This window comes from Vigna angularis, chromosome 8 (genome assembly GCF_016808095.1).
Source record: "Vigna angularis cultivar LongXiaoDou No.4 chromosome 8, ASM1680809v1, whole genome shotgun sequence".
Lineage (NCBI taxonomy): Eukaryota > Viridiplantae > Streptophyta > Magnoliopsida > Fabales > Fabaceae > Vigna > Vigna angularis.
In genome coordinates this window covers 15,254,344-15,278,886 of record NC_068977.1, presented here as the reverse complement: position 1 = coordinate 15,278,886, position 24,543 = coordinate 15,254,344, and the positions used below count along the sequence as shown (strand labels likewise).

Genomic DNA, 24,543 nt, shown 5'->3' with positions numbered 1-24,543 from the left:
ATCTTTCATTCTCACATAGAGATGATTGATTCATGTGGTGAGAGTAGTAGGAGGTCCTAGTGTAGGCGCTACTTGGAGGCCTATTGCGCGGTAACGGACTAACCTTGTGTGTGTGGTAGGGTGAAACCCATGATAATGGCTTTGCAAAGCGGTAGAGGCCACCACAAGTGCACAACCCACCATAGCCCGATATTCATTCTATGTCCGGACAATCAACTCTAGGTTATAACATGTTAGTATGTTTGAGATGGTTTATCTTGTTTGATTAAATCTTGAGTATGTTGTATTTTAGGTAATTGTATGAATTCTTTTATATCTAGCTTACCATTTTGCTTGTGATTGTGTTTTGTATGTTTGTTGTTCTTTCTTTGTAATGATCATCCTTTGGGTGTGAGGAGAGGGAGATGAGGTGCTTCTGAAGCAAGCTTTGAAGGGCGAGGATGCAGTTGCTTTGTGTAGTTAGAGTGTTTATTTTGTTGATAAATTTTGAAATACTCTCTTGTATATAAAATTTTAAATTTTATGGTTATTTTGGATGACATTAAAGTTAATACTTTATTTACTAGTCTATAACTGTTCTATTATATTATTTCTGTGTCTACTATAATATGGTTTAACGCTATATTTTAGGATGTTACATTATACATTTCAATTTAGTTCAAATTTTAGAAATTTTGATATAATTAAGTTTTTTCTTTGATACTATAATCACATTAAAACGATGTGACTTTTTCATTTTTATTGTTGATTTTTTTAAATGAATAAATAAAAATTTGTCACATATCAAGTTGATATGGTGTCAGGTATAAGGTGATAATAACAATGTCATGAGTCATTGATATAATAAAATAATATAATGTTATGATATTCAAAATTAATTTCAACTAAGAAATGTGCTAAACTTGTATGTCAATTGCATTTTAGAAAATAAAATAAATTTGTGAACTTTTCAATTCTTTTAAATAATTGTATATTTTTAAAATTCAATCATAAAATTTTAAAATAATTTTAAACAATTTTATAAAAATTAAAATAAATAAATTTAAAATTTGAAAACAATTTTAAATAAAAGACAATGCAGAATATAAATAGAAATAGAAATAAATTTAATCTTGTTAAAATTATATTTTATAAAAATATCAATTTTAATAAATATATTCATATAACATTTATTTTGATACATTTTTTTTCTAAACTTTAAAAATTAATGTATAGTCTTTTTAATCTAATTGTGTTGAACTTTTTTAATGTGTTAAAACACGATTGGTGTTTAAACAGTTTATACCATTTAACATATTTCCGTTCTAATTTAAGTTTACAACGCATTTTAAGGTATTAAAAAAATTAATATAGTTTGATTAAAATGACTATATTAGTTCATTTTTTAATTTTAGAAATAAAAAATATATATTAAAATTTGAAACATAAATGAAATATAATTTATATTTAAATTTAAATACTAAAAACCGCTCGACAACATCTTTATAACTTTGAGTGCTTTAGTCAATATGAAATAATCATATTCTACATTAGACTTAAAACTTTTCATCCTTATCAATGTATGAATGAGAAGAAATAATAAAAAGGAAAATGACACTTAATTAAAATTTGGGATAGGCCTGAGCCTTGTTTTCTATCTGTGCACGACTTAGGGCAACTTGAAGAGAATTGATTGGATGTAATCACAGTGAGTTTGTTAGAAAGTTTGACTGAAAATTATGTGCTCCAAACTGGTCAAGGGCATGCACCACCATTCCAATATGAAATATTCAAAGAATCTATCCAACTTATCCATTCTCAAACTGCCTTTGCAATGACTCTCTTTCTTCTTACATTTTTATTTTATTTTGCTAATATGTTTAATACAATATAGAGTAAATTGTAATCACATTCTTACAAATATTTTCAAACTACCATTAATGAATCCGAGTAAATTTATACAAGATATTTAATGTTTATCGTCAAGTTAAAACCTATGTTTTTCAGTCTTCACTTTTTATGTATCATTCAACTTTCTCAATTTTACATTCTTTTCTTCTATTATGATCCTCAACTTTCTTATTACTATTAAATATACAATATTATTTAACCTTTTGCATAAGATGAGAAAGAAATAAAATGAAATGTTAAATTTTCCCACCTTTGCTTAGCATATAAACCTCAATTTTGTTTTTCTTATGTGTCTTCTAGTATTAGGCAAACTTAAGCTACACCCTATAAAAAAATTAATCAACTCTACAAACATTACATTTATTATTTTATTATTTTCATTTTTTATTTTATCCTTTGTGTCGGTCAAGCCAACACTACAATTTAAATATTAATAATGTAAAATTCAATATCTTTGCCTATTTTTAAAGAATGAATATTTATATTTCTTTTTTTTTTGTCTTTGTAATGTTAATGAAGTGTCGGCTAAGTCATCACTATAATGTGAAAATATATTAGCATTAGTTTAATCGATGTTAGTAGCATTCAACATATAAAAGAGACTATCTTTTGGTAGCTAAAATTCAACATTCTCGTAATGAGTTTTAATAACTACACTAACACGTTTTTATTTTTATCTTCATTAAACTAATTTTTGTACTTTATTTTATGTCCATTGGTGTAATATTTAAAAAAACTTATGAGTCTGTGTGATGTGAAAGAGTTTGAATATAATATTTTAAAATAAAAGGAGGTGCGTAGAATTTGAGAAAACCTCGATTTATTTGAAAAAAGCTCATAGTAAAATTATAATATACATTTAAAAAGTCTTTTAAAAGTTTTTATTTTTTGGATTTTTATTTTTTTTCTTGTCCCTTCACCTTTCACCATTGAGGAAGCGAATCCAAACGTATTCCTAGCTCCCATCAACATTCCTAATAAAATGTAAAATGGATCCTCAAACATTAGGAACTAGCAAAACATGGAGAATTGGGTTGTTGTAGGCCTTTGGCTATGACTTCTTCATCAATGTGAGCCACAATTCCAATGTATTGGAAAATTTTGTCCAACAAAGATCGCCATAAAAGAATCATGATTTAGGGTTTGGAATCTTCGTATGATTTAGGAAAGGTGTTGTTATGTTATGTAAAATGGTTATTTTGTTCATGCTAATTGTAGATGGTGGAAAGGAGAGAGAAAAGGAGGTGGTTGAAGGTGGTAAGTGTAGATGGTGAAGAAGAAAAAAGGAAAGAAAAAAAGTGAAAAAAAAACCTCTGAAACTTACTTACAATCACATTATAAATATGTTCCTATTTGACTTAATAGACATACAAAAATTACTGTAAAACAAAGTCTATTAAGTTTTTTCTTTATGAAACAAACTCAATATATTTTTATTGGACAATGTCCACATATCATAACTAATCTCGATAATTTGATATTATGGTTATTATTTTATTATTATTTAATATGTTATTATATATTTGAGATAAATATTATTTTAATGGAAACATAGGTTCATGGTACTTATAAATTTAATTAGTGTATTCCTTAAGGAATACTCACTTAATAATCACTAATATTCACTATTATATTCATAAAGACTCAAATGCTCTTACTAACTTGAGTGTCATAGAGTCTTTTGCAAGTGAATCTTCATTTTTTAAATAACAAAAGATTCAATTTCGATCGTCAAGAATATTTAAGTCATCACTAAAATCTTTTCATCTGTTTATAGAGATACAAACTCAAAATTCTGGTGGATCTTGTTAAGAAAATCTCACAATACACACACTCAAATATTTTCCTAAAATTGAGTCTTATTATTCATTGATAATTGAAGGCTTTAAATAGCCGTGACACTTACACTATTATGCGAATAAAAATAAAATCTTAAAATAAAATATCAACTATCTTAAAAATAAAATTTGCTTAATCTATCATAAAATAATATTGTACCTAGATAAACCGAAAATCATAACTATGTATCCCTATTTTATCTCTATCAAATAAATTAAATATTACTAGACCCAAAAACTAATAAAATATTATTTAAACAAAATTATTAATAAAACCTAAAATTTAAGTTTATCCCAACAAACTCTCCCATAAACTTAAATTCTTCCTTCCTTCATTCGGCTTTTCATGTGCATCATCCCACACCGGGTTTGCTTCTTTCAGTTAGATTTGAGTTGGAGTTATCCAAGCTCTTACTAGTCATACCTTGCTTCAAGCACCTTCTCTCCAATATTTCCAACTCTAGTTCATACAACCGGTTCTTCTTCGCTTTTGCTTGGGTTGCTAGACGATCATGCTTATCCTTTAAATACAATACCTGGTCCTTCATAAAAATTGAATTACCTTTTTCAATTATCTGACTCATGCTTAAAATATTGCTCTTCAGCTCGGGAACATAGTAAACATCCCTAATCTCTACAACTCGTCCATTGTTCTACATATGCCGAATTGTTCCACACCCTTTCACGGCTACCTTAGAGTCATCTCCGAAAGACACAAATTTGGCCTCCACCTTGATGAGTTTATAAAAAAAGTTCTCATTCCCACACATATGATTGCTTGCCCCAGTATCTAGATACCATACCGAGTTGGTAGAAATCTCATCAATCTTTGATTTCATCCATGGTCCAACATTCGCCTTCTTTAGCTCCTCAAGCTCAACCCTTTGTTTATTCATAATCTCATTAGCTTCATCTAGAAGCCTCCCTATCTGATGAATCTCTTCATCTTTTTGTTTGAGTTCCTTTTCCACGTTTGTCGCAACTTTTATTAAGATCAATTCATCCATTATTGAGACCAAATTTTCCATGTCCACTACATCTGAGCTCTTTACCAGCAACAGTTCTTCTGCATCTTCAGTAAGGAGATTAGTCTCCCCCTTTGTCTCAATCTTGCAAAACTTTGCAATATGGCCAGCCTTGCCACAGTTGTAGCACTTGATTGATCTACACTCATTTGCATAGTGGCCATAATTGCCACACTTAAAATACTCAACTCCTGACAGATCTCCTCGGCCTTTCCCTTGTCCTCGGTCACGCCAATTCTTTTGACATGTTTGCTCTTCATTATCTTTCTCAAAATTATCTCGGCCACGTCCACCTCGTCCTCGGCCTCCTCGTCCTCTACCGTCAGGACCTTGCCTTTTAGTAATCCGAGATTTATTCGAGTCAAACTGTACTTGTAGTGCTTGATCGTCGGGTTCAACATGATCATCCCAATTCCTTCTCCTTTGTTCGTGGGCTTCTAATGATCCAACAAGTTCATCCACATTGAGAACTGACAAGTCTTTCGATTCTTCGATGGCACACACGATACTTTCGAAATCTTTTGTAAGGGATCTCAAAATTTTTCCTACAACCCGGCTTGATGGCATTTGCTCTTCATTCCTTTCGAGTTGGTTGGCCACCTTCTCCACCCAAGTTATGTACTCGGTTATATGCTCTTTGGACTCCATCTTCAACTGTTCAAACTCTCCTCTGAGAGCTTATATTCGGACTTGTCTAACGCGTCTATCACCTTTATACAACCTCCAATATCTCCCATGCTTCCTTTGCTGATTTGGCATTCACTATTTTTTCGAATCACGACTCATCTACTGCATTGTAGATAAAATACAATGCTGAACCATCTCTTGCATGAGTTTTCTTCAACGCTGTCATTTATGCCACCGTTTGATGTTCATTCTCATTAGGTTCAACGTACCCATCTTCCACCATATCCCAAACGTCTTGGGATTTCAATAACGCCTTCATCTGTAGGCACCAATTATCATAATTGGTTTTTCTCGTCAATTGTGGCACACTCATACCATTGACAACCTTTGTCATCTCTCTCCAAAAAAAATCAAGCACTCACTTTTTCTCTCTCGGTACTTAGAGCATAAAGCTCTGATACCACTGTTAGGTTTATCGAGGAGGTGTTTCCCCTGTGGGTTACACAAACACCAATAACATCTGAGCCAACTATATAAGGGATCGACACCACTCTTTACCCAAAACCTTAAGGCAATGGGTTAATGGGTCTTTCACCTTTATAAGGTGGTCTACTTTCTTATTTCTTTCCAATGTGGGACTTAGACTCACACTTGGATTCCCAACATCTCCCCCTCAAGGGTGAGTCCCTTCCACACAGGTACACTCCCCCTCCAGCGGAAGCATTCCCAACCAACCACAACCACGAGTAGTCATTTCCAACTATCTTATCTTAACAGAACTCGCTTACATGAATACCCTTTGCCAGGAAGACTTTCAGTATAGGGATCATTATACTCGTCTGAGTCGATCACCAAGACGAACCATCAGCTCTGATACCACTGTCAAGAAAATTCACAATACACACACTCAAATATTTTCCTAAAATTGAGTCTTATTGTTGATAATTGAAGGCTTTAAATAGTTGTGACACTTACAATATTATGGGAATAAAAATAAAATCTGAAAATAAAATATCAACTATGTTAAAAATAAAATTTACTTAATCTATCATAAAATAATATTGTACCTAGATAAACCGAAAATCATAACTACATATCCCTATTTTATCTCTATCAAATAAAATTAAATATTACTAGACCCAAAAATTAATAAAATAATATTTAAACAAAATTATTAATAAAACCTAAAATTTAAGTTTATCTCAACAGATCTCCCCTTTTGAACAGTAAGAGATTCAATTTTGACTAACTAAAACTTTTAAGTCACCGTTAAGATATTGTTACTGGTTCACAAATTTATTAAAAAAGAATTGAATTAAAAATAAAAACATTTAAAGAATCACAATGAATAAATCTTACAAATATTAAGATCAAAATACTTATTAAACATGCTTTTCAATTTATCCTATGTTTCATGATGTGATAAAATTCTTAAACATTAATGATTTTGTTATAATATTTTGGATGCAAGTACATTATTATAGGGTAAATCTCTAAATATCAAGAAAATCCAACTATTTAAGGTTGAGTTTTTTGTAAATTTCTTAATATGTATTCAATTTGTAAGTATAAAATAAATGGTTAAATATGTTTTTAGTCCTTAAACTATCAAGCGATTTTGGTTTTCGTTCCTCTCCGAAAGGTTTTGTTCATTTTAGTTCTCTTAGTTTTGAAACTCTTATGTTTAGTCCTTAAAATTGAACGACGTTAAGTTTTCTTTGATGTGGCAAACGGCGAGCCCACGTGTGATGCCACCTTCCTGTGTCACGTTTTCTAAAATGAAATTAAGTATTTGTCACGTTTTTTCCAAACCCTTCCTTCTTCTCCCCCAATCACTCAAAACTTCCGCTCATCACACCCACCACTGTTCCCTCCCCTAAGTCTCCATTTTCATTCATTTTCTAAGCATACACCACCATAATAATCAAAGGTACAAACTAAAATCTCTAGTAAAACCAATCGTAGATTCAATCCAATCAACCACATGGAAACAATATGGCTAAATTACACTTCCAATATTATAATGTTCCTTCTGAGAAACATAAATGGTTGAAAATTCTACATAGTTTAAAATTCCTCATTCAAATAAGGAAAATAAAATCCACCCACTGCAGGTTGCTATAATAAAACTTGTTCATGAAACTTCTGGTGTTGCGTCTGTCAAACCGACCCGCACATACTTGACCGACAATAATTACTCGCATGAAAATAAAGAAAACCTCACCACCTCTCCTTTAATCAAGAAAAGGAAAGATAGAAAGAAAAGGAACTTGCCACAAAAATCTGAAAAGAAAACACTATAGAGAAAAGTATTTCCAAGTGTCATACGTTTATGTAGTAGTTCATTGTGAATCCCTCCAGATGGAGATGCACATTCTATACTCGGATTACCCCTCGGAACTCGTGTTGCTAGCGATTTGGGAAGAAGATGATGTTGTTGGTGATTTGCCCCTTTGGTTGTGGAAGGTGGTTGAACGACGTCACTTGCGACGCGAAGAAGGAGCTCTGGGTGGTCTTTGTGGCGGATACGGCGACATTGATAGTGAAGGACGATGAAGGATGGCTTGCGTAGGAGGATGCTCGTGCTCTGAACTCGCGGCGACTTGGGGGTTGCTTGCGTGATTTGACGATGAAGGCTGTAGAGGCTCGCGACAACGACAAATGGTTGCTAATGGTGGTGGTCCGATGTGAGCTTAAAGGATTCGTGGTGTTGATGACAGTTTTTCGGCAGTGATGGCCTTGCGGTAGTGCGACATGGCTGACGATAGAGGAGGATCATGGTTTCTGTTTGGAGAAGGTAAGCGTTTCTGAGTTCGTGACATTTAAAAAAAAATAAAAAAAGCAACGTGACACACTCATACAAGGGAAGGTGGCATCACACGTGGGCTTGTTGTTTGCCACATCAAAGAAAACTTAACGTCGTTCAGTTTCAAGGACTAAACACAAGAGTTTCAAAACTAAGAGAATTAAAATGAACAAACATTTCGAAGAAGGACAAAAGCCAAAATCGCTTGACAGTTTATGGACTAAAAACACCCTAAAATAAATTATGAAATCTAATAAAAAAATTAAGGTAAAAAAAAGTTATGATTCTATATTAAAAAATTTCTTATGGAGTTTGATACGTATTAACAATGGAACTAATAAAAAAATTAAATTGTCTGACGTAACTCTTACATAAGGTAAATGAGTCATACTTACGTAGTATACATATATTTAATTGGATTTAAAATTTGGAAAAATTTTAATTGGTTGTAAGAAAAAAAGTTTGATAATTCTTTGAGAATATGCCATTGCTGTGATGAATAATGCATTGTACCTAACCTCAAACTATTCAAGTATAACTTCATTCGTTGTTCTGCACGAGGCACACGAATTTTCTTTAGATACTAGATATAAGTAAGTAAAAGTTGGGAAATAATAGTACACGACTATATGTTATTAAAATCCAATTTATATTTTTCAGAATAAAGTATGCAATATCAAATAATAATATTAAATATAACTTTTCTAAAGTATGAACATTTTTATCTATTAAATTTATCAATGTTACTGTTAACGTATATGACGAATCTTAATTAATAATTCTATATTTATAAAAGAATTAATATATATTTAAAGGATTATTTTTCAGTTTTTTTAAAAAAAGTTTAACTCATTAATAATTGAATCAAAAGTTAAAATTTTAACTATTCTTTTTATCATGACTAATTATATTCTTTACAAGAAATGTATCTTAAATTTTATTGCAAAAATCTTTAGTGTTTTATAAGTACTTTTTAATGTAATTATAAATTCATGAAGTTTTAGAACTTAAGATTATCATAATTCTTACCTTAGTTGAATGACTTCTTGCATTAATGAACAAGATTCATTAAATCAACTAAAATCGTAGATCTATTTCTATCATCTATCAAGAATTAGGAAATTTACTTGAATCTAAACTTAAACTAGTTCCCACTGCATTTAAGTCAATGAAGTAAGATGATCAATAAGATATCAAAATAATGAAAGCAAATCAAATAATCAACACGTAAAACAATAACATAATATATACTAAATTAAGTACAACACAAAAAGTTTAGAGAAATTACATGCAATCCTAACTCTGCAAGTTAGTTGCTCACAATGATTTCCAATACAAGAGCATGAAGTAGCTTTTATGCTCTCATAGTTCTCTCTAAAGATACTACAATGTGTGCCTAAGAACTCTATTAAGTCACTCACTCTCTTTGAAATAGTGTACAAAACTGACATGTAAATAATAGAGGCATGCTCTTGTTTTATAGACTTTAAGTGTGTTGCTTCAGCTCCCATGATGTTAATCAACCATGAGGTTTTCTCCCTAGATGGATTTTCTCCGTGCTTAGGCTTCTAACTTGGTGTTTCAGTAATGGAGTTTTCCTTCCCAAATAGGTTTTCTTTTCAGGCTCAACTATCAATTATAGGCCTGAGGCTTCCTTGTAGTGAAGGTTTCTTCATGTGTGGCTCAATGCCAATTTCACTACTCATCTGCAGGCCTTGTATTTGAATCTTTCACAAACCATCTTAAAAGGCACAACGTCATCTTTGGGACTCAGCGCCATATTTCTAATTTAATTCAATTTACCTGCAAAACCAACACATACATATCAATTTCCACTTTCTATAACTTCTCCATTGCTTATTTAGTGATTTTGTTTTATCAAAAAAGCATATTCCGTGATTAAAGACAAAATGAGTTTAATTACTATGATTTTCATCAAATTTTTACTATAAGTAGAGACCCTATCCTTAGAACTGGACGAATCCACTTTGTTGCATCAAACCTATTTCATGGGAATGATCATCGATTTCTTAACATCTGGGCACTCTCCTTGGGATTGGCCAAACCTTTTCATTCGGATTGTGACCCTTTACTTGGTAATGGTCACAGAATCCTTTCTTATATAGATCTTATGCTCAGGAATAGGAAAAAAAATTTGGATCAAAGATCCTCTACATGGTAATGTTGTTAAATCCCCATATTTTAAATAAAAACTCTCTACTTGAAAATGGTTAAATATGTAAATTTCAAAGATATTTTTTTTAAAAGAATACAAAACTAAAAGAAAAAAAATTTCAAAATCTCTCAAATTCATGTCATCAAGACCTTCTCCATGTAAATGATCACTAATTTCTATTTAGAAGGTCTTCTCCTTATGAAAGGTCAAATTCATCCTCTCTTTTTTCTTTATCATGACTCACTTCATGGAATTGGTCATTGTATCTGTTTATGTTTAGTGATTTTCTTATTCATTTTTCTCTCTTTATTTATGTTTGAAAACTGAACGAAATTAATATTTTTATCTTTATTTATCTTTTAATCTGAAAATAGAAAAATATTAAAATCTCATATTATCTAATAAAATCTAAATAAAAAGATACATTTGATAAAATTCAATCCCACATGCACACTTATATACATCATAATGTATCAAAACTCTTCCCTCGTCTTTTAAACACCTAATATCCTTAATACATGTGATTTAAATGATTAGTGAAGAAAGAAATTTATCTAACAAAATAAATATCAATTCTTATTAAGTAATAATTCAAATATCATTTGAAATTTATGACCACAAATCATAATTTTCACCACTCTCAACAAACATTCTCATACAATATAATTAATTTAAACAAAATTATAAATCAATTAACATACAAATTATTATTCATTTTTCTTCTTGGAAAGTTAATCTTGTATTTTTTACACATAGATTTGGTTTGATCCCATAGGAGGATACTTTAAATCTATAAACCCATTCCAATTTTTTATTGTATTTAATATTGGTTATGTGTTTGACAGATGCTCACTTGGGCTATATTTATTCTCTATAGTTTATGTTTTATTTCTTTTGTCTCCACTTTTCAAGTTAAACTTTTATAGACCCTAAATAAGATCCAATAAATACGCTTTTCCACGAGGTCATGAATAAAAAATCAATGCTACCACCATCACCTTTTGTTCTTCTCTAAAAGACTACAAATAATAGACGAACAAAAATAAATTGAATTCGTCTTCCAAATCTGTAAATCAGATATTTAATAAATAATTACAGATGAAAAATAATGAAGCTATCTTCTAGTTATTCTTGAAATGCAGCTCCTTATCTACTCTTAATTTGACCCGATAAGCAATTTCTGATCATCATGAATGGAGGCAACTTCACCTCAAGGAACTTTGTGACAACTCATCTCGCAAGATTTCGGGTGAGTAAATAATTATTATACTCGTGTCATTATGTAGATGATACAGCTTCTATGGCGCTGCCTAAGGGCCATGCAGCCTCAACAAGAGCATCGTGGTATTTAACTTTCTTCACTAACGTCATCTGTTGCCATGGATCTAGGCCTGCCAAAACAAGAATCCAGTCAGTGCAGGAAGAGAATAATATTCTCAAGATTTTGCAGAAAGATTGACCTAAGAAAAAGAAAAAGACTTAGCAGAAAGCATCATTATCATCAATAATTGTTCCAACACGATTACGAAACCTACCGAATCCATCAACAAGCAATGTATATTGGTATAAGAGATCCATGCATAAATATGGACGGTTCCCTTCCTCAACAAGTGGATAAAAGGATTTGACATCTTCAATCTTTGTTCGACAAGCTTGCTTAGATGCAGCCTCGAAATCCACGGGACGAACCTTCACAACGGGTGAGTTTGGGTCGGCAAAACCAGCCTATGAATAAATAATATGATTAGCATGGAAAAGTTGCATTAAATGAATGGACTCATATCAATATTTGGTCCAAGGGTAAATAAAATAAGCAATACCTCAGCTGCCCGGTCAAAGAAAAATGAGGCAACAAAAAGATTTTTCTGTCCATCACCGCCACCACCATTCCATATCCCACCAAAAGTGCACTTCATATGTGTGCATTTTGACTCGTTAACCTGGAGAGCCTTAAGAGCTATGCTTTTGCATTCATTCAAGCTTGCACCAGAAGGATAGGATGAAGCCTTAAACGACTTTCCTCCATATTTGTAAGTTCCTGAGGATGTTTAAAAGAAAACTTCTTATTGGCATAAAAATAGAACCAAGCATGCAGAAAGCCAAAGTAATATTCACCGTTAAAGCCATCTAAGATGCAAGGGTTTCCAAAATCATCCGAAACCTTTAAAATCTTCGCACGAGCTGCTAGTAAACCATAGCCCAAGTAACTGAAAGCAAAATGCTAAAACCTATTGACCATGAAGATGGAATTGTATTACAGAATATCTATCTATCTGAAAATCAGGGTAAAGACTACAGAGGTGGGCACTCGCAGATCCCATAAAAACATAACATCTCAAAATGGCATGTCAAGAGCAAGAAGAAAAACCTGTGAACATAGAGGTAATATTTCCTTCCCCTAAGGAACATCTCCTTGACATATTGGTCCTCTCCAACTGATACAGTTGGAGCCCCGGTAGCATCTGTCTCTGAGATGGCATATGCCATCTGAACAGATCCACCTCCAAGATCAACTACCCCAACTGTCTCTGAATAATCTCTTCCTAGGTTTCCCAGTAGATAGTTGATAGTCACCTATATAAAACAGAAGGCCAGGTAAAACTAACTAAATACCGTAGAGGAGAGTGAACACAACATCTTAACTTAATTCTCGTTCTGCTTACTCTTGATCTTCAAAATTTTAGTCACTGTGGAACCATGCAAATGTTTTCTAGCAGTGTATAATTTTAGCTGCCAGGAAATGCTATCTAAGCAGATATCATATACAAAGAACTTGAAATAACAGGTTAGAACTCGAGCCTTCCAGGATACCAAAATTAGCATTCGACAAGTATTTTATATTGTATTTCCTACACGTCTTATACATCTAAGCATTCCTCCCATAACTCTTCAAATAAAGAAAAAAGCTATCAATAAAAAATTGTGTTACACAGTTGGCAGCCAATGTTGAATTTTGTCTAATCTTTACGATAGAGACAGATTATGTGATTATGTGATTATGTATATGTTAGGTCATTATACATGAATACCGTATGGTATATAGTGTCCATTGCAAGGCCACTTCATTGGCATCTCGGTGTAGTTTAAACTAAGCAAGGATCTGCACATCTATGTGAACATGCATTGGCAAAGAAGCTAGTTTAATAGCTTAGAAATTAAAATTAGCACTAACAGGAAAACTAGTGGAAATAGATGGCGGCATAAAATTAACTTTTAGTGCTTAAAAGAATATGTTGGAGAAAAGGCTAGGGAATTGGATACTATGTTTTATCCTTTGGTACCAAAGCAAAGTAAGATCCAGAAATGATATAAAAGTGCATGTATAAAAGAAAAGAATCCACTGAGAAAAGTATCAATGCTTTCGACTGTCAACAATCCACCAGAGTCATATGTATCTTGTGTAAAGTGCAAGTATATCTCATGACTCAGACTTCGGTAAATGGACTCAATTATTAGTATATAACAAACCAACAATAGCAAAATAGAAAAAGAAGGAAAAAGGAAGAAAAAGAAATTTAGCATTTCTTGTAAACTTGTCACAATTATTGTACCATATCATCACTTCATTACTGATATAATAGTCAGAGTACATTTAGCCCACTGCTTATACAGTTCACACCCAAAATCATTTCTACACTATAATAACCCCTAAATCAAGTATGCTAAATAAGGGACAATATGTTTGAACAAGATTCTCCGTAAGTTTTTCCTGGAGGGAAAAAAAATGAAATACATTTTTCTATAGTTGACACTTTCTTCCACAATAATAGTATTATAATTACTCAAACTATTAGTATTGAATCTATGTCTAGCTGCCACATCGCTAATGACCAAATCAGTGATTAAATCCAACTCCTCATAAATTAAAGGGCAATGTCATTACAACAACGGAGCATTATCAAACTAGATTGAAATTTAAATTCTTAAAAACCATGGAGTTACATTGTCAGGAGTTCAGCGTTTATGCTGATTTAGAAATTTCCCCCACCTTTCATGTTACAGACTACAGACTTCTCTTTTATATATCTGTCACTGACTATAGATGGTTTCTATAGTGACTTGTTACCACATATTTTCAGAGATTGAAGTGCTCTTTAGAGAAAATGTATCGTAACTATCCATTCGAACTAAAGCATGTAACTTACATAAGTTAGAAATATCGAGTTCATATGCATACCCATTGAAAAGCACCTTCTTGTGTTCCATCCAGCACTCTTACCGAATCAGACTCAGATTTTAGAGTGCTTCTTTGCTTAAGCAAATCCGGAACCTTACATTCACAAATAGTGGAAGCAACACAAGTTTAAAGGGTTGAGTATGGCTACTACATGCGAATAACATTAAACATGAGCAAGATGCAGCAAGTAATGTTTACCGCTTGCAAAATCCTGTCAGAAGCATCCCCTTCCAAAGCCCTCAACCCTGCAGTTGCCTGTATTATCATTTAAAAGTTTTCAGATACTCCAAACGAATATGAATATAAGATAATAAAAAAATATGACAACACACACCCCAACTCTGACAGGTGTCTTCGGCCGAAACTCCTGAGGAACAACACTCTCAGCTTTATCCAATAGTGTAATCAAAGATTCAGCTGCCTGTTGTGGATTCTGTGCATAAGCACTCAAACCAGGTTTAATCTGCAAAATCATAAAAATGTTACCACCACACCAAGGGTCTAGCTTTTAAAATACGTTGTGACTGTGTTTTTATCACAACACCAAGGTTTTTAGAGTATCTACAACCACAATTGTGGCCTCATTTGTTTGAAATTTAAGAATTTAAGAATATATTTCTTTTAGAATTTAAAATCTTGATTCAATTTTGAAAAATTCAAGGACATTGTTGAAATAGACACATTCAAATTTTAGCATAATTAAATACTGATGACAATAAAATATGGAGAAATTTCAAACATACATTCCACATATTTCAATAATACCTCTCATCACTACTCATGGGCCAAATAGATAAAAATCAAACACATTTCCACAAGCATGCTTGGTTAACAAGTTAAAAAGACATCATGTCACGATCTGTTTGTTTGAGAGGCAAGCCTATTGGTCAAGTCATAATGGCATTGAATATCACTTCAAAATATTTTGAGCCTTTTACCAAAAAGTGTTGTACGTTTTGAACAATCTAAGAGTGGTAGTGAACGGTAGTGGAAGGTGGCTTATATTTTGCTGAACAAGATTGAGACTATTAGATCCGCTCTGATGCCAACTTGAGATAAATAAAGCAGACAATATATTTTAGAAAACTTAATTCACCTCTCTTATGTTCTCATATTTATATTGATAGAATTCTGACAAATTGAGTAAGGGGAAGAGCAAAGATAGATATAGAGATAGGTACAACTTATATGTACATCACTTACTTTCCAGTAAAACTAATTAATGCATATATTTAATACCTATTCTAACATAAATGTATCATTTTTAGTCCTCTCAGTGGTTCAAATAGCAACTTATAAAAGGATTAAAAGTGATTTAAGATAATGCTGTGAGAATTAAAAGTGGGGCGTGTCAAAAGTATAGAGAAAGCAAAATCAGATTTTAGAGAGACTAATACTGAATTTTTTAGTATTTTAGAGAAAGCAAGATCACATTTTATCTATGGGCTTAATTGCTCGGGTGATTCCCACTTTCAGGATAGTGTTTACTTGGTCCCCACTCTTAAAAAAGTGTCAATTTCGTCTTGAAATGCGTTAATATACATCAATCAAGTCCATTCCATTAATTTTTCAGAAACAACATTAATTGTATGGTGATGTGGCAAAACAGTGTGATGATGTGGCAAAACACATTTGCAATGAGTAAAAATGTGTAAATGTATTGTGCAATGGTGTTCTTCACGTGTCATTTTAATGGAGAAGTTTGAAGCTTGCCCTAACTGAAGTTTAAACCCCAAGTGAAGTTTGAAGTTTGTCCTAGTAACAGATCGTGTTATAGGCCTTTCAATTGAACCTCAACCTCCTATACAGACTTCAATTTCCCTAGCCCCAACTCTTCCCCTTGGAAATTCCAAAAACCAGGCCAAACAACCATTGGAAAGGACACTAATACTGCAAATAATTTTAGATCCCCAAGCACATCATATTCTTTTAGTGAGAAAATAGACTATGACAGATAATGCAAAGATGGGAAAATAGAAAAGGTGGAAGAGAACGATGACAATCAAGCTCAAGAGCTGCATCACCAGCCAAGCAGGATCTAAGGAAAAAATGGACAAGTGAATCAAGCATGTATACTTACATTAGTGAAATGAAGCAGTTAGGTAGGCTTTTTCCCTTTCGTCGTTCAAGAACTGCTACTGCTATTGGCATATCTCATTTTCCAAGAAAATCTCAACCTCTCTTTCCTAAAGTGAAGTCGTTTGGTGATACCAAACATGCTCACAATAATCTCTCTAGAAAATTGAAATTTCCTAGTAGAGGATCTGCGAATACTATAAAATCACTTCTCTTCTTCGTTGTTGGAATCTCCAATTCGTAAGATTAATTTTTTTTCTGAACCCTAATCCCAAATTTCCACATTAGAAAGCCTTATGGGTTATACACGTCAGAAAACAAATATCACGACACCACAAAATTCCCACCACAGCAAGCCCAATAAGTTAACGTTAACTATTTAAACGACATGAACAAAAATGGACTTGATTGATACACGTTAACACATTTGAGGATAAAATTGACACTTTTTTTAAGAGTTGGGACCAAGTAGACACACTATCCTAAAAGTAAGGACCACCTGAGCAATTAAACCTTATCTATAATTTATTTTATGTGTCTATTTGAACAAGTTTATCATGTCACAAATACAAAATAAAAGTAATTAAGTAAGTTTTTCCATAAATTAAAATTACCAAGTTAAAAATAAGGATTTAGAGAAACTTTATGAAAGAATTTCTACAAATTAACTTATGCATAAACTAATTTTAGTTCAGAAAGAAATTTATTAAATGTGTTCTTCATTTTCTTTCCTAAAAGTATTTATGGAGAAATTTGTCTAAACAAATCTAAATCAATTCAATGTTTGTATACTTGGACTAAAATAAGTTTTTTTTTTAATATAAAGTGAAACTTGTTGAGAATATAGATCCAAGCAAAAACATGAAGTGATTTGATTTGATGCTCTAAACCATTTGATGATTAAAGTGATGAGGTGTTGACCTTGGAATTGAAATTGTTATTGAGTTGTATTTTTGTGGGTTTAGAGTTGTAATCAAGTTTACAATCCGTGATCTCACTTAAAATTTATTAAATTGGTTTATAGAAGTGTTAAGAGCCTTTAATAAAAGACTTATTTTAATTTATTGAAAAGAGTTTTAGTCGACTAAAATGTTCTTGAACTTACTAGGTTTGCAAGTTAGAACACCTTGGTCAACTAAACTCTCAAGTTAATCAACTAAAATGACTTTAGCAATTTAATAAGTTGACTATGTTTTAGTCTATTAAATCAAACTTTTAATGAATTAAAATCACTAAGTGATTTTGAATTAAATCTCGTTTTAGCCCGAAAAAAGTCATGCAACTTGATCTTGCTTTGTTTTAGCTTACTAAAAGAGGTTTAGTTGGTTAGAACTGTCAGATCTACAAAGTTATAATTCCAACTCTTCTTACATACGAAATAACTCAAATTCTAATCAATTAGAATACTTGAAATTTTGAAAATACCGAGTAAGAGTTTTGCATTTTGGAAAACACTTTGTTGGATCTACTCATCAAGAATCATAGAATCATGATCATCGATTAATCACCTTACTTTGAAGATCACTATTCTTTTTTTTTTTCTTGGTTTGAGTTGAAATTTTTCCAGGTGATCTTGTTTCATATTCTTTTCTATTTTTTGTGTTGTATTGTTCTTAATTAGGGTGGTCAAGAGAATATGATTGTGATAGTTTCACAAGTGGTGTTGTAGATGTACAATTCAAGATATTATGTTGTATATTTTCCTGTTTTCTTCAGAAGTTCTTCTAAACCTTGAAAATTTAGTAGATTGGCTTATTTGAGTGATTTAGCAATAGGATATAGATATCTTGAAAGGGGTGAACCATTATAATTTCTCGTGTTTTTCTCTTAGTCTTATCTCATATAACTCTTAATTGCATTGATTTGCTATTATATGCTTTCGAATTTTAAAGAATATTGAATGTAGCATTACCAATGGTTTAAAATGAGGTTTTATCAACAACTGACTGATTCAAAGACGGATATTTATTCATTTGCAAAACGTTTTTGAGATTTGTAAAAAGTTTAATTTCTTCCCCTAGAACTCAACCCAATGCTAACAAAACCTTTCAGATAAGATTCTAAAAATCATGAGTTAAAAATTATTGACTTCCTTCTTCTCTCCTCTTCTATCCCTCCAAATCTACCACAAATGTAAAAAAGCTTTTACATTTAACTTTCCTAAAAATTGAAAATTAAAGGGGATAAGTGAATTTTAGCTTATATAACAAGTTTTAATATTCTTTTTAATATTTATCTGTGCAACTTACTGACCAGTTTATGTCATATTTCCTTCTTTATTAACCTCACGCATAAATTCAAGAGATTATTACATTGAATAAATCATCAATTTCATCCACAAAAGTACTATTATCTCTCATATGTAGTGTCCAAAATAAATAAATTATATAAGTAAGCCTTAAAGCATAAAAAATCGTATTAACTAGTCCTTGAAGTATTATAAAACTTGGTCTACTTATAAAATATATTAATGTAGGGATAAATGTATAGAGGTTCATTACTAATTATATAATTTCTTTTTCATTAATAACTACTTGCGAGAGTTATTAATTAAATTATTGACTCAGTCTTACTAGATTAGAATAAACTATTTCGAAGGAAAACGCAGATCCACGATTTTCACTCACCTGAACGAAAAGCTCGAGGTCATTCCCGATGGGAACGAGATCCAAGTTCTGGTCGAAACGGAAGACGTGGACACGGCTGCCGGAGCTACCGGCATCGAAGATGACGGCGAAGGCAGTTTTCCGATCGGGGGCAGCCTTGCGGTGCGTTAGGGCGTAGTCTTCGATGGACTCGTTGGAGGAGGCGGAAGGCATGGCGTAGAGCACGAGGGCGACGAGGAGGAGCGGAACCGCTACCATGAGAAACGCTCCCCGGAGGTTGTAGATCTTGTCTGCAAGCGACTCCGGCGGCGGCTGCCGCCCGGAGCGCTTGATCATTTTGGTTGTTTCGAGCTCCAGCTCGGCGGCGAGAAGTTCGGCTGAGAACGAGGAGTTGAGGCGGATCTGAGAGGCGGTGGCGGAGGGCGAGGGCGGCTTCAACAGCACGTGGTGCGACTCCAACGCTGAGTGTGAAACGAATTTGAAGGATGAGAGACTATGGAACCGACAGCGTTTGGGGAATGGGAATGCGAGGGTGTGTCGGTGTGAGTGGGGTGAAGAGGGAAATGATTAATGGTATGGGAACGAGAGATGGGAAGTGAAGAGATGAAAGAAAGTGACTGTGTGCTCGATTTTAGAGAGAGTGGCGGAGAGTGTGTAAGTGCGCGTGTTTTGTCTGGGAGCGGTGTTTACGCGAGAATGTGTTTTCGTTGTAACGGTATTTTGTGTGCGAAAGGGAAATGGAAGTATACAAATGCATCCGAGTCCAACTCTCACCAATGGAATCATGTAAAAAGCTTAACCTTTTGTTTAAAGGTGAGATTAACAATTATAACAAAAAAATTATTTCCAATTAAATTCCCTTTATTTTTAAATAGTTTTTCTATTAGATATTAAAGTATATTGGATTTCAATAGATATTTAAATTCTAGTTTAAATAAAACCTAATTATATGTGTCAGTGTGAGTTGAGTTAATTTGATTTTCAATTGAAGATAACTTGTTTAAATAAAACTTGTTTTATAAGAACTTCCGATGTTTAATAGAATCTTTTAGCTTGGATGGTTCTTGTGTTTAGAAATAAAAACTCAACTACAGGTTTTGTAAGAGAAGCGTTTAGGCAAAAGAGGAACTAATTGCAAATATATTTTTATACTAGTTCACTCCAACTGAATTACGTCCAGTCTCCTTCGTAGAGGATTCCATCATAATCTTCACAACATTACACTGAGTATTCGCACCACTCTTGGTTTCCACAATCAGCGAGTAACCTCCTGTTACCATAAACTTGGATGAGTATTCTCACCACTTCTCGTTTCCACAATCAGCGAGTATCCTCCTATTTCCCTAGACTTGGATGGAGTATTTTTCACCACTCCTAGTCTCCACATTCAGCGAATAACCACCTGTTACCCTAGACTTGGAGGAGTATTTGCACCACTCCTGGTACTAAGCAACCTTGTCTAGATTTCCTTTTAACTCAACCGAGTTGAACAAGTGTTTAATTCTCTTCAGAATTACAATCAAAGATTTCTTACAAGTCGTTCATACTATTAGTCTCGTAGAGAGGATATAATTACAATATAATGCAGTCTAAACACTTGTAGGTGTTTCTCTCTTTTCTCTTTCTCTCTTTCTTACAACCAGTAAGCAATATGATAATGAAGCTCGAGAGTATTTATCTTCTCTTTCTTCTTCTTCTCTTTTTTTGTATAGATGTATTCTTTATCTTAAGCTCTCTCTTTTCTTTTCTTTTGAGTACTTCTCAAGATGAATATTTTGTTGTATGCTAGTAAAACACTTTAGAAAACCAAATTTGAATATGGAAATAAAACGAAATTAGGAAACCCAATAGCTGAACGAAATCATCAAACTAGAATGGAAACAAAAAATAAAATAGAAATGAAATGTCAACAACACAGAGAATAGCAAAAGAGAAAAAATGCAAATGAGCAAGAATAATAAAACAGAAACAAATTTCAAATGGAATTCAATTGAAAACGAGATTCAATACATAAAAAGGAAGAAGATAAACGAAAGTAAAACCTAAAGGAAGCTCTTCTTCACGCCCCAGGCTCAAAAACAAATTTAGAATAGAAAAATGAGAGAGTTCTAAGGGTGGCTACTGCATGAGCACTTAACCCTAGAGGCCAAGGCTAAGTCAGCCCCTCTTTTGGGCCTCTTCTAATTAACTAAAATTGGGCTCAATCTTCAAAAGTCTGCCCAAAATTACAAAAAAGGAAATAAAAACGAAATTATAAACTAAATAAACAAAAAAACGCTGAGGTGGAAAATGGTTGTTGACGTGATAGCCCTCTTGAAGTCCCAAAATATAATCCTAAAATTGCTTTGAAAATAATAACGAAAATAATGGAGCTCAGATAATTCAAATTAATTAAAATAAGAATTATTGGTCAAATTAAGCCCAAATAGCAAAACTGAGAAAATATTGGACAGTTAAGCATAATTCACTAATTAAATTTGGTGCGCAAAGCTAAGTGAATATGAAAATATAATGATTCATCAGCAGCCGACCAAGATAAGTAATTTTTTTCATTTAACTTTTTAGACGTGATTGAGGGACTTCTAGAAAAAGAGATAGCATTGCCAAAAGCCATTTTGAATCAAGGGATAAAGAATCTGAAGGAGAAACTACAAACCCTAGGTGACTATCGAAAGGGTTCTGTCTGGACGTTAACGAAACACGGTTCGAAAGGGGCAAAACAAAGAGAGGAGAGGTTGGTGACCGCTATGGAGGTGGCACGATGGCGTTCCAGCAAGCAAACAGTGGTGCGTGCACGCTTCTTTGCGGCATACAAAGATTTTGCGCGTGGCAACGCGTGGAGTAGAATGGAGCTCCGACACCGGTGGGGTTGGTTGTCGCGTAGAGAGGAGAAGCAGATTTGGTGGTCACCAAATGAAATTGTGACGGTGGCCGACAACGGATAGTGGTGGATGATGTGGGAATGGCAGGGAACAGAGGTTGATGGTGACAAACTTTAGTGGATAGCTCCTCACAGTGGAAAAATAGTGTCAAACGACGCCGGACAACGACAAATAGTGCCAGACAATTGCGGACAACAACTACGGATTAGAGACTAGACAGAAACCAGAGCGAGATCGACCCGCTCTAATCCCAACTTGAGATTGAAACTATAAAATAATACTCGAGGGCTTAAAAGATCCCTCTCACTCTTGTTTTATATATAAGAAATTTCTGATACAAAAGTACATGATAAATAGGGTAAGCCTAGCTACAGACCTATGTACTACTATATATATACTAGACACAATATAATGATGATAAATAGGGTAAATATTCTAACAGTACAAGAACCAATTAAGAATCCAATATTGAAGGCTAAATTAGGACATATATATGCATTCATCAAACACCATAATGTTTAATTTTACATTTATTAGAGGTATGACCCATTTTCATGCAATAGAAACAAGTAACAACATTTGGGTTCCTATAAGTAGTTCTTTTTTCTACCCAAACTCTACTGGTTCTTTTATTTTTATTTTTATATTGAGGAACATACTTATTTTCAACAAATTTTTTCTTTCCTAAAGCATTTTTACTACATTCAACATGTGTTGTTTTGTCTAATAGTTTCTTTTTATTTATACAGGAAATACATTCATCATTACTAGCATATTTACCCTTTTCATAATATAAAATTTTATTTTCCAAATTTTTGTTTTCTTCAAGAATATTTTCAAATTTTGAATTTAATTCTTTAAAATCCTTTTTCAATTTCTTATGAGCAATATCTAATTTTTTAGACTCAATCAATAATTTCTTATAAGTATCAAGCAATTCATTATCCCTATAATCAAAATTTTCGGAATCACTAGAGGAACTCACTTGGCTTTTAGATAGATTGTCGTCTGCCATTAAACAAATGTTTTCTTGCTCATCAAAATCGCTTGAGCTTAATGTTGATTCATTATCATCATCCCAAGAAAAGTAGGTTTTCTTTTTCTTGAAGTTTTTCTTTGTATTTCTTTATTCACCCTTCTTTTGATTTGGGTAGTCAGCTTTCACTGGTTCTTTTCTCTCTACAACCATAACAATGGTAATTAGAGGAAGATTCTTGATTTTCCTTCATCCCGCTTTTGAATCTTCTCTTACCTTTAGACTTCATGAACTTGTTAGCTTTTTTATGATAAGACTCATGTTTTCTTCATCTTTATCCGAGTCCTCATCTTTTTTGACATTCTTTCATTTCTCCACCTCGAATTTAAAAGCTAGAGTCATTTTCTTACTTTTTTCCTCATCTTCATTCAATTTTCCAAGATCAAGTTTGTGTTCTCTTAACTTACCAAATAATGCATTCGTAGACATAAAGTTGAGATTTTGTGACTAACTTATCACAGTCACCTTGGGTTGCCAAGTCCTGTCGATTTAAGAATTTTTATATTTAACTCATCATTATCAAGGGACTTTCCTAACCCAATGAGATGATTCACAATGTGAGTGAAGCATTTTTGGATGTCAATGATTGTCTCTCCTTGCTTCATTCAGAACATCTCATATTCTTGGAAGGTATTCCTTCTTGCTCTTCTTACATAATATGTTCCTTCGTTAGTGACCCTTAGCATCTCTCACATCTCTTGAGCATTCTTGTAGATAGAGATCCTGTAAAACTCATCAACAATTAAGGTAGATGGTATAATATTATGAGTCGTTACATCATGTTGAGTTCTTCTTTTGTCGTCAGCATTCCATTGGTCACGGGGTTTTAGTTCCTGTAAATTGTTAATAAATGCAGTAGGAACAAAAGGACCATTTGTGACAGTTTTCCAAATTTCACTATCAACAAATTCCATAAAAATTTGCATTCTGACTTTCCAAAAAGCATAATTTTCACCAGTAAACAAAGGAGGTCTGTTAATAGAGGCACCCTTAGCAAAAGTTTGATGTTGTCCCGCCATTTGAATTACTATCAAAGCAAGCTCTGATACTAATTGTGAGAGCAGTGCAACGAAATGTTTAGCGTGAACAAATAAGCCAAAAGGGGTGTGAATTGGTTTCCTCTCGGAAATGTGTGCCTTTTATAATTTTCTCTTAAATAAAACTTACTTAGCGAATAAATAAAACAATTTTAAAGAGTATGTGAAAAGAGAAAATTTCATAAATGATTTTATACTGGTTCAAATCACAAGGATCCTATGTCTAATTGCTAATCCCAAACAAAGATTAACCATCCACTATCATAAAACCAATAAATTATTATAATCAGAGAGAAAGATAAGTTTAAGGGTGTAAAAACACCTCTCTTGTTACCATAAGAGATGAAACTCACTTCTCCTAAAGGTC

The 24,543-nt window shown here is 32.8% G+C and overlaps 1 protein-coding gene across 2 annotated transcripts; it reads right to left on the bottom strand.

The window, feature by feature from the left end:
- Positions 1–11,310: 11,310 nt before the first annotated feature.
- On the bottom strand, positions 11,311–20,008 carry LOC108345811 (apyrase 2). Of its 2 annotated transcripts, XM_017584586.2 has the most exons (9): positions 19,243–20,007; positions 14,874–15,002; positions 14,738–14,794; positions 14,540–14,632; positions 12,731–12,936; positions 12,478–12,569; positions 12,183–12,400; positions 11,898–12,087; positions 11,311–11,753 (listed from the first exon to the last, which is right to left on the bottom strand). In XM_017584586.2, the coding sequence occupies exons 1-9, from the start codon at positions 19,555–19,557 to the stop codon at positions 11,641–11,643; spliced, it is 1,413 nt and encodes a 470-aa protein (XP_017440075.1). In that variant the 5' UTR covers positions 19,558–20,007; the 3' UTR covers positions 11,311–11,640. The 2 variants fall into 2 exon arrangements, with proteins under 2 accessions (XP_017440075.1, XP_052723142.1); XM_052867182.1 differs by lacking the exon at positions 14,540–14,632 and having other exon boundaries at positions 19,243–20,008.
- Between the last annotated feature and the right edge of the window lie 4,535 nt (positions 20,009–24,543).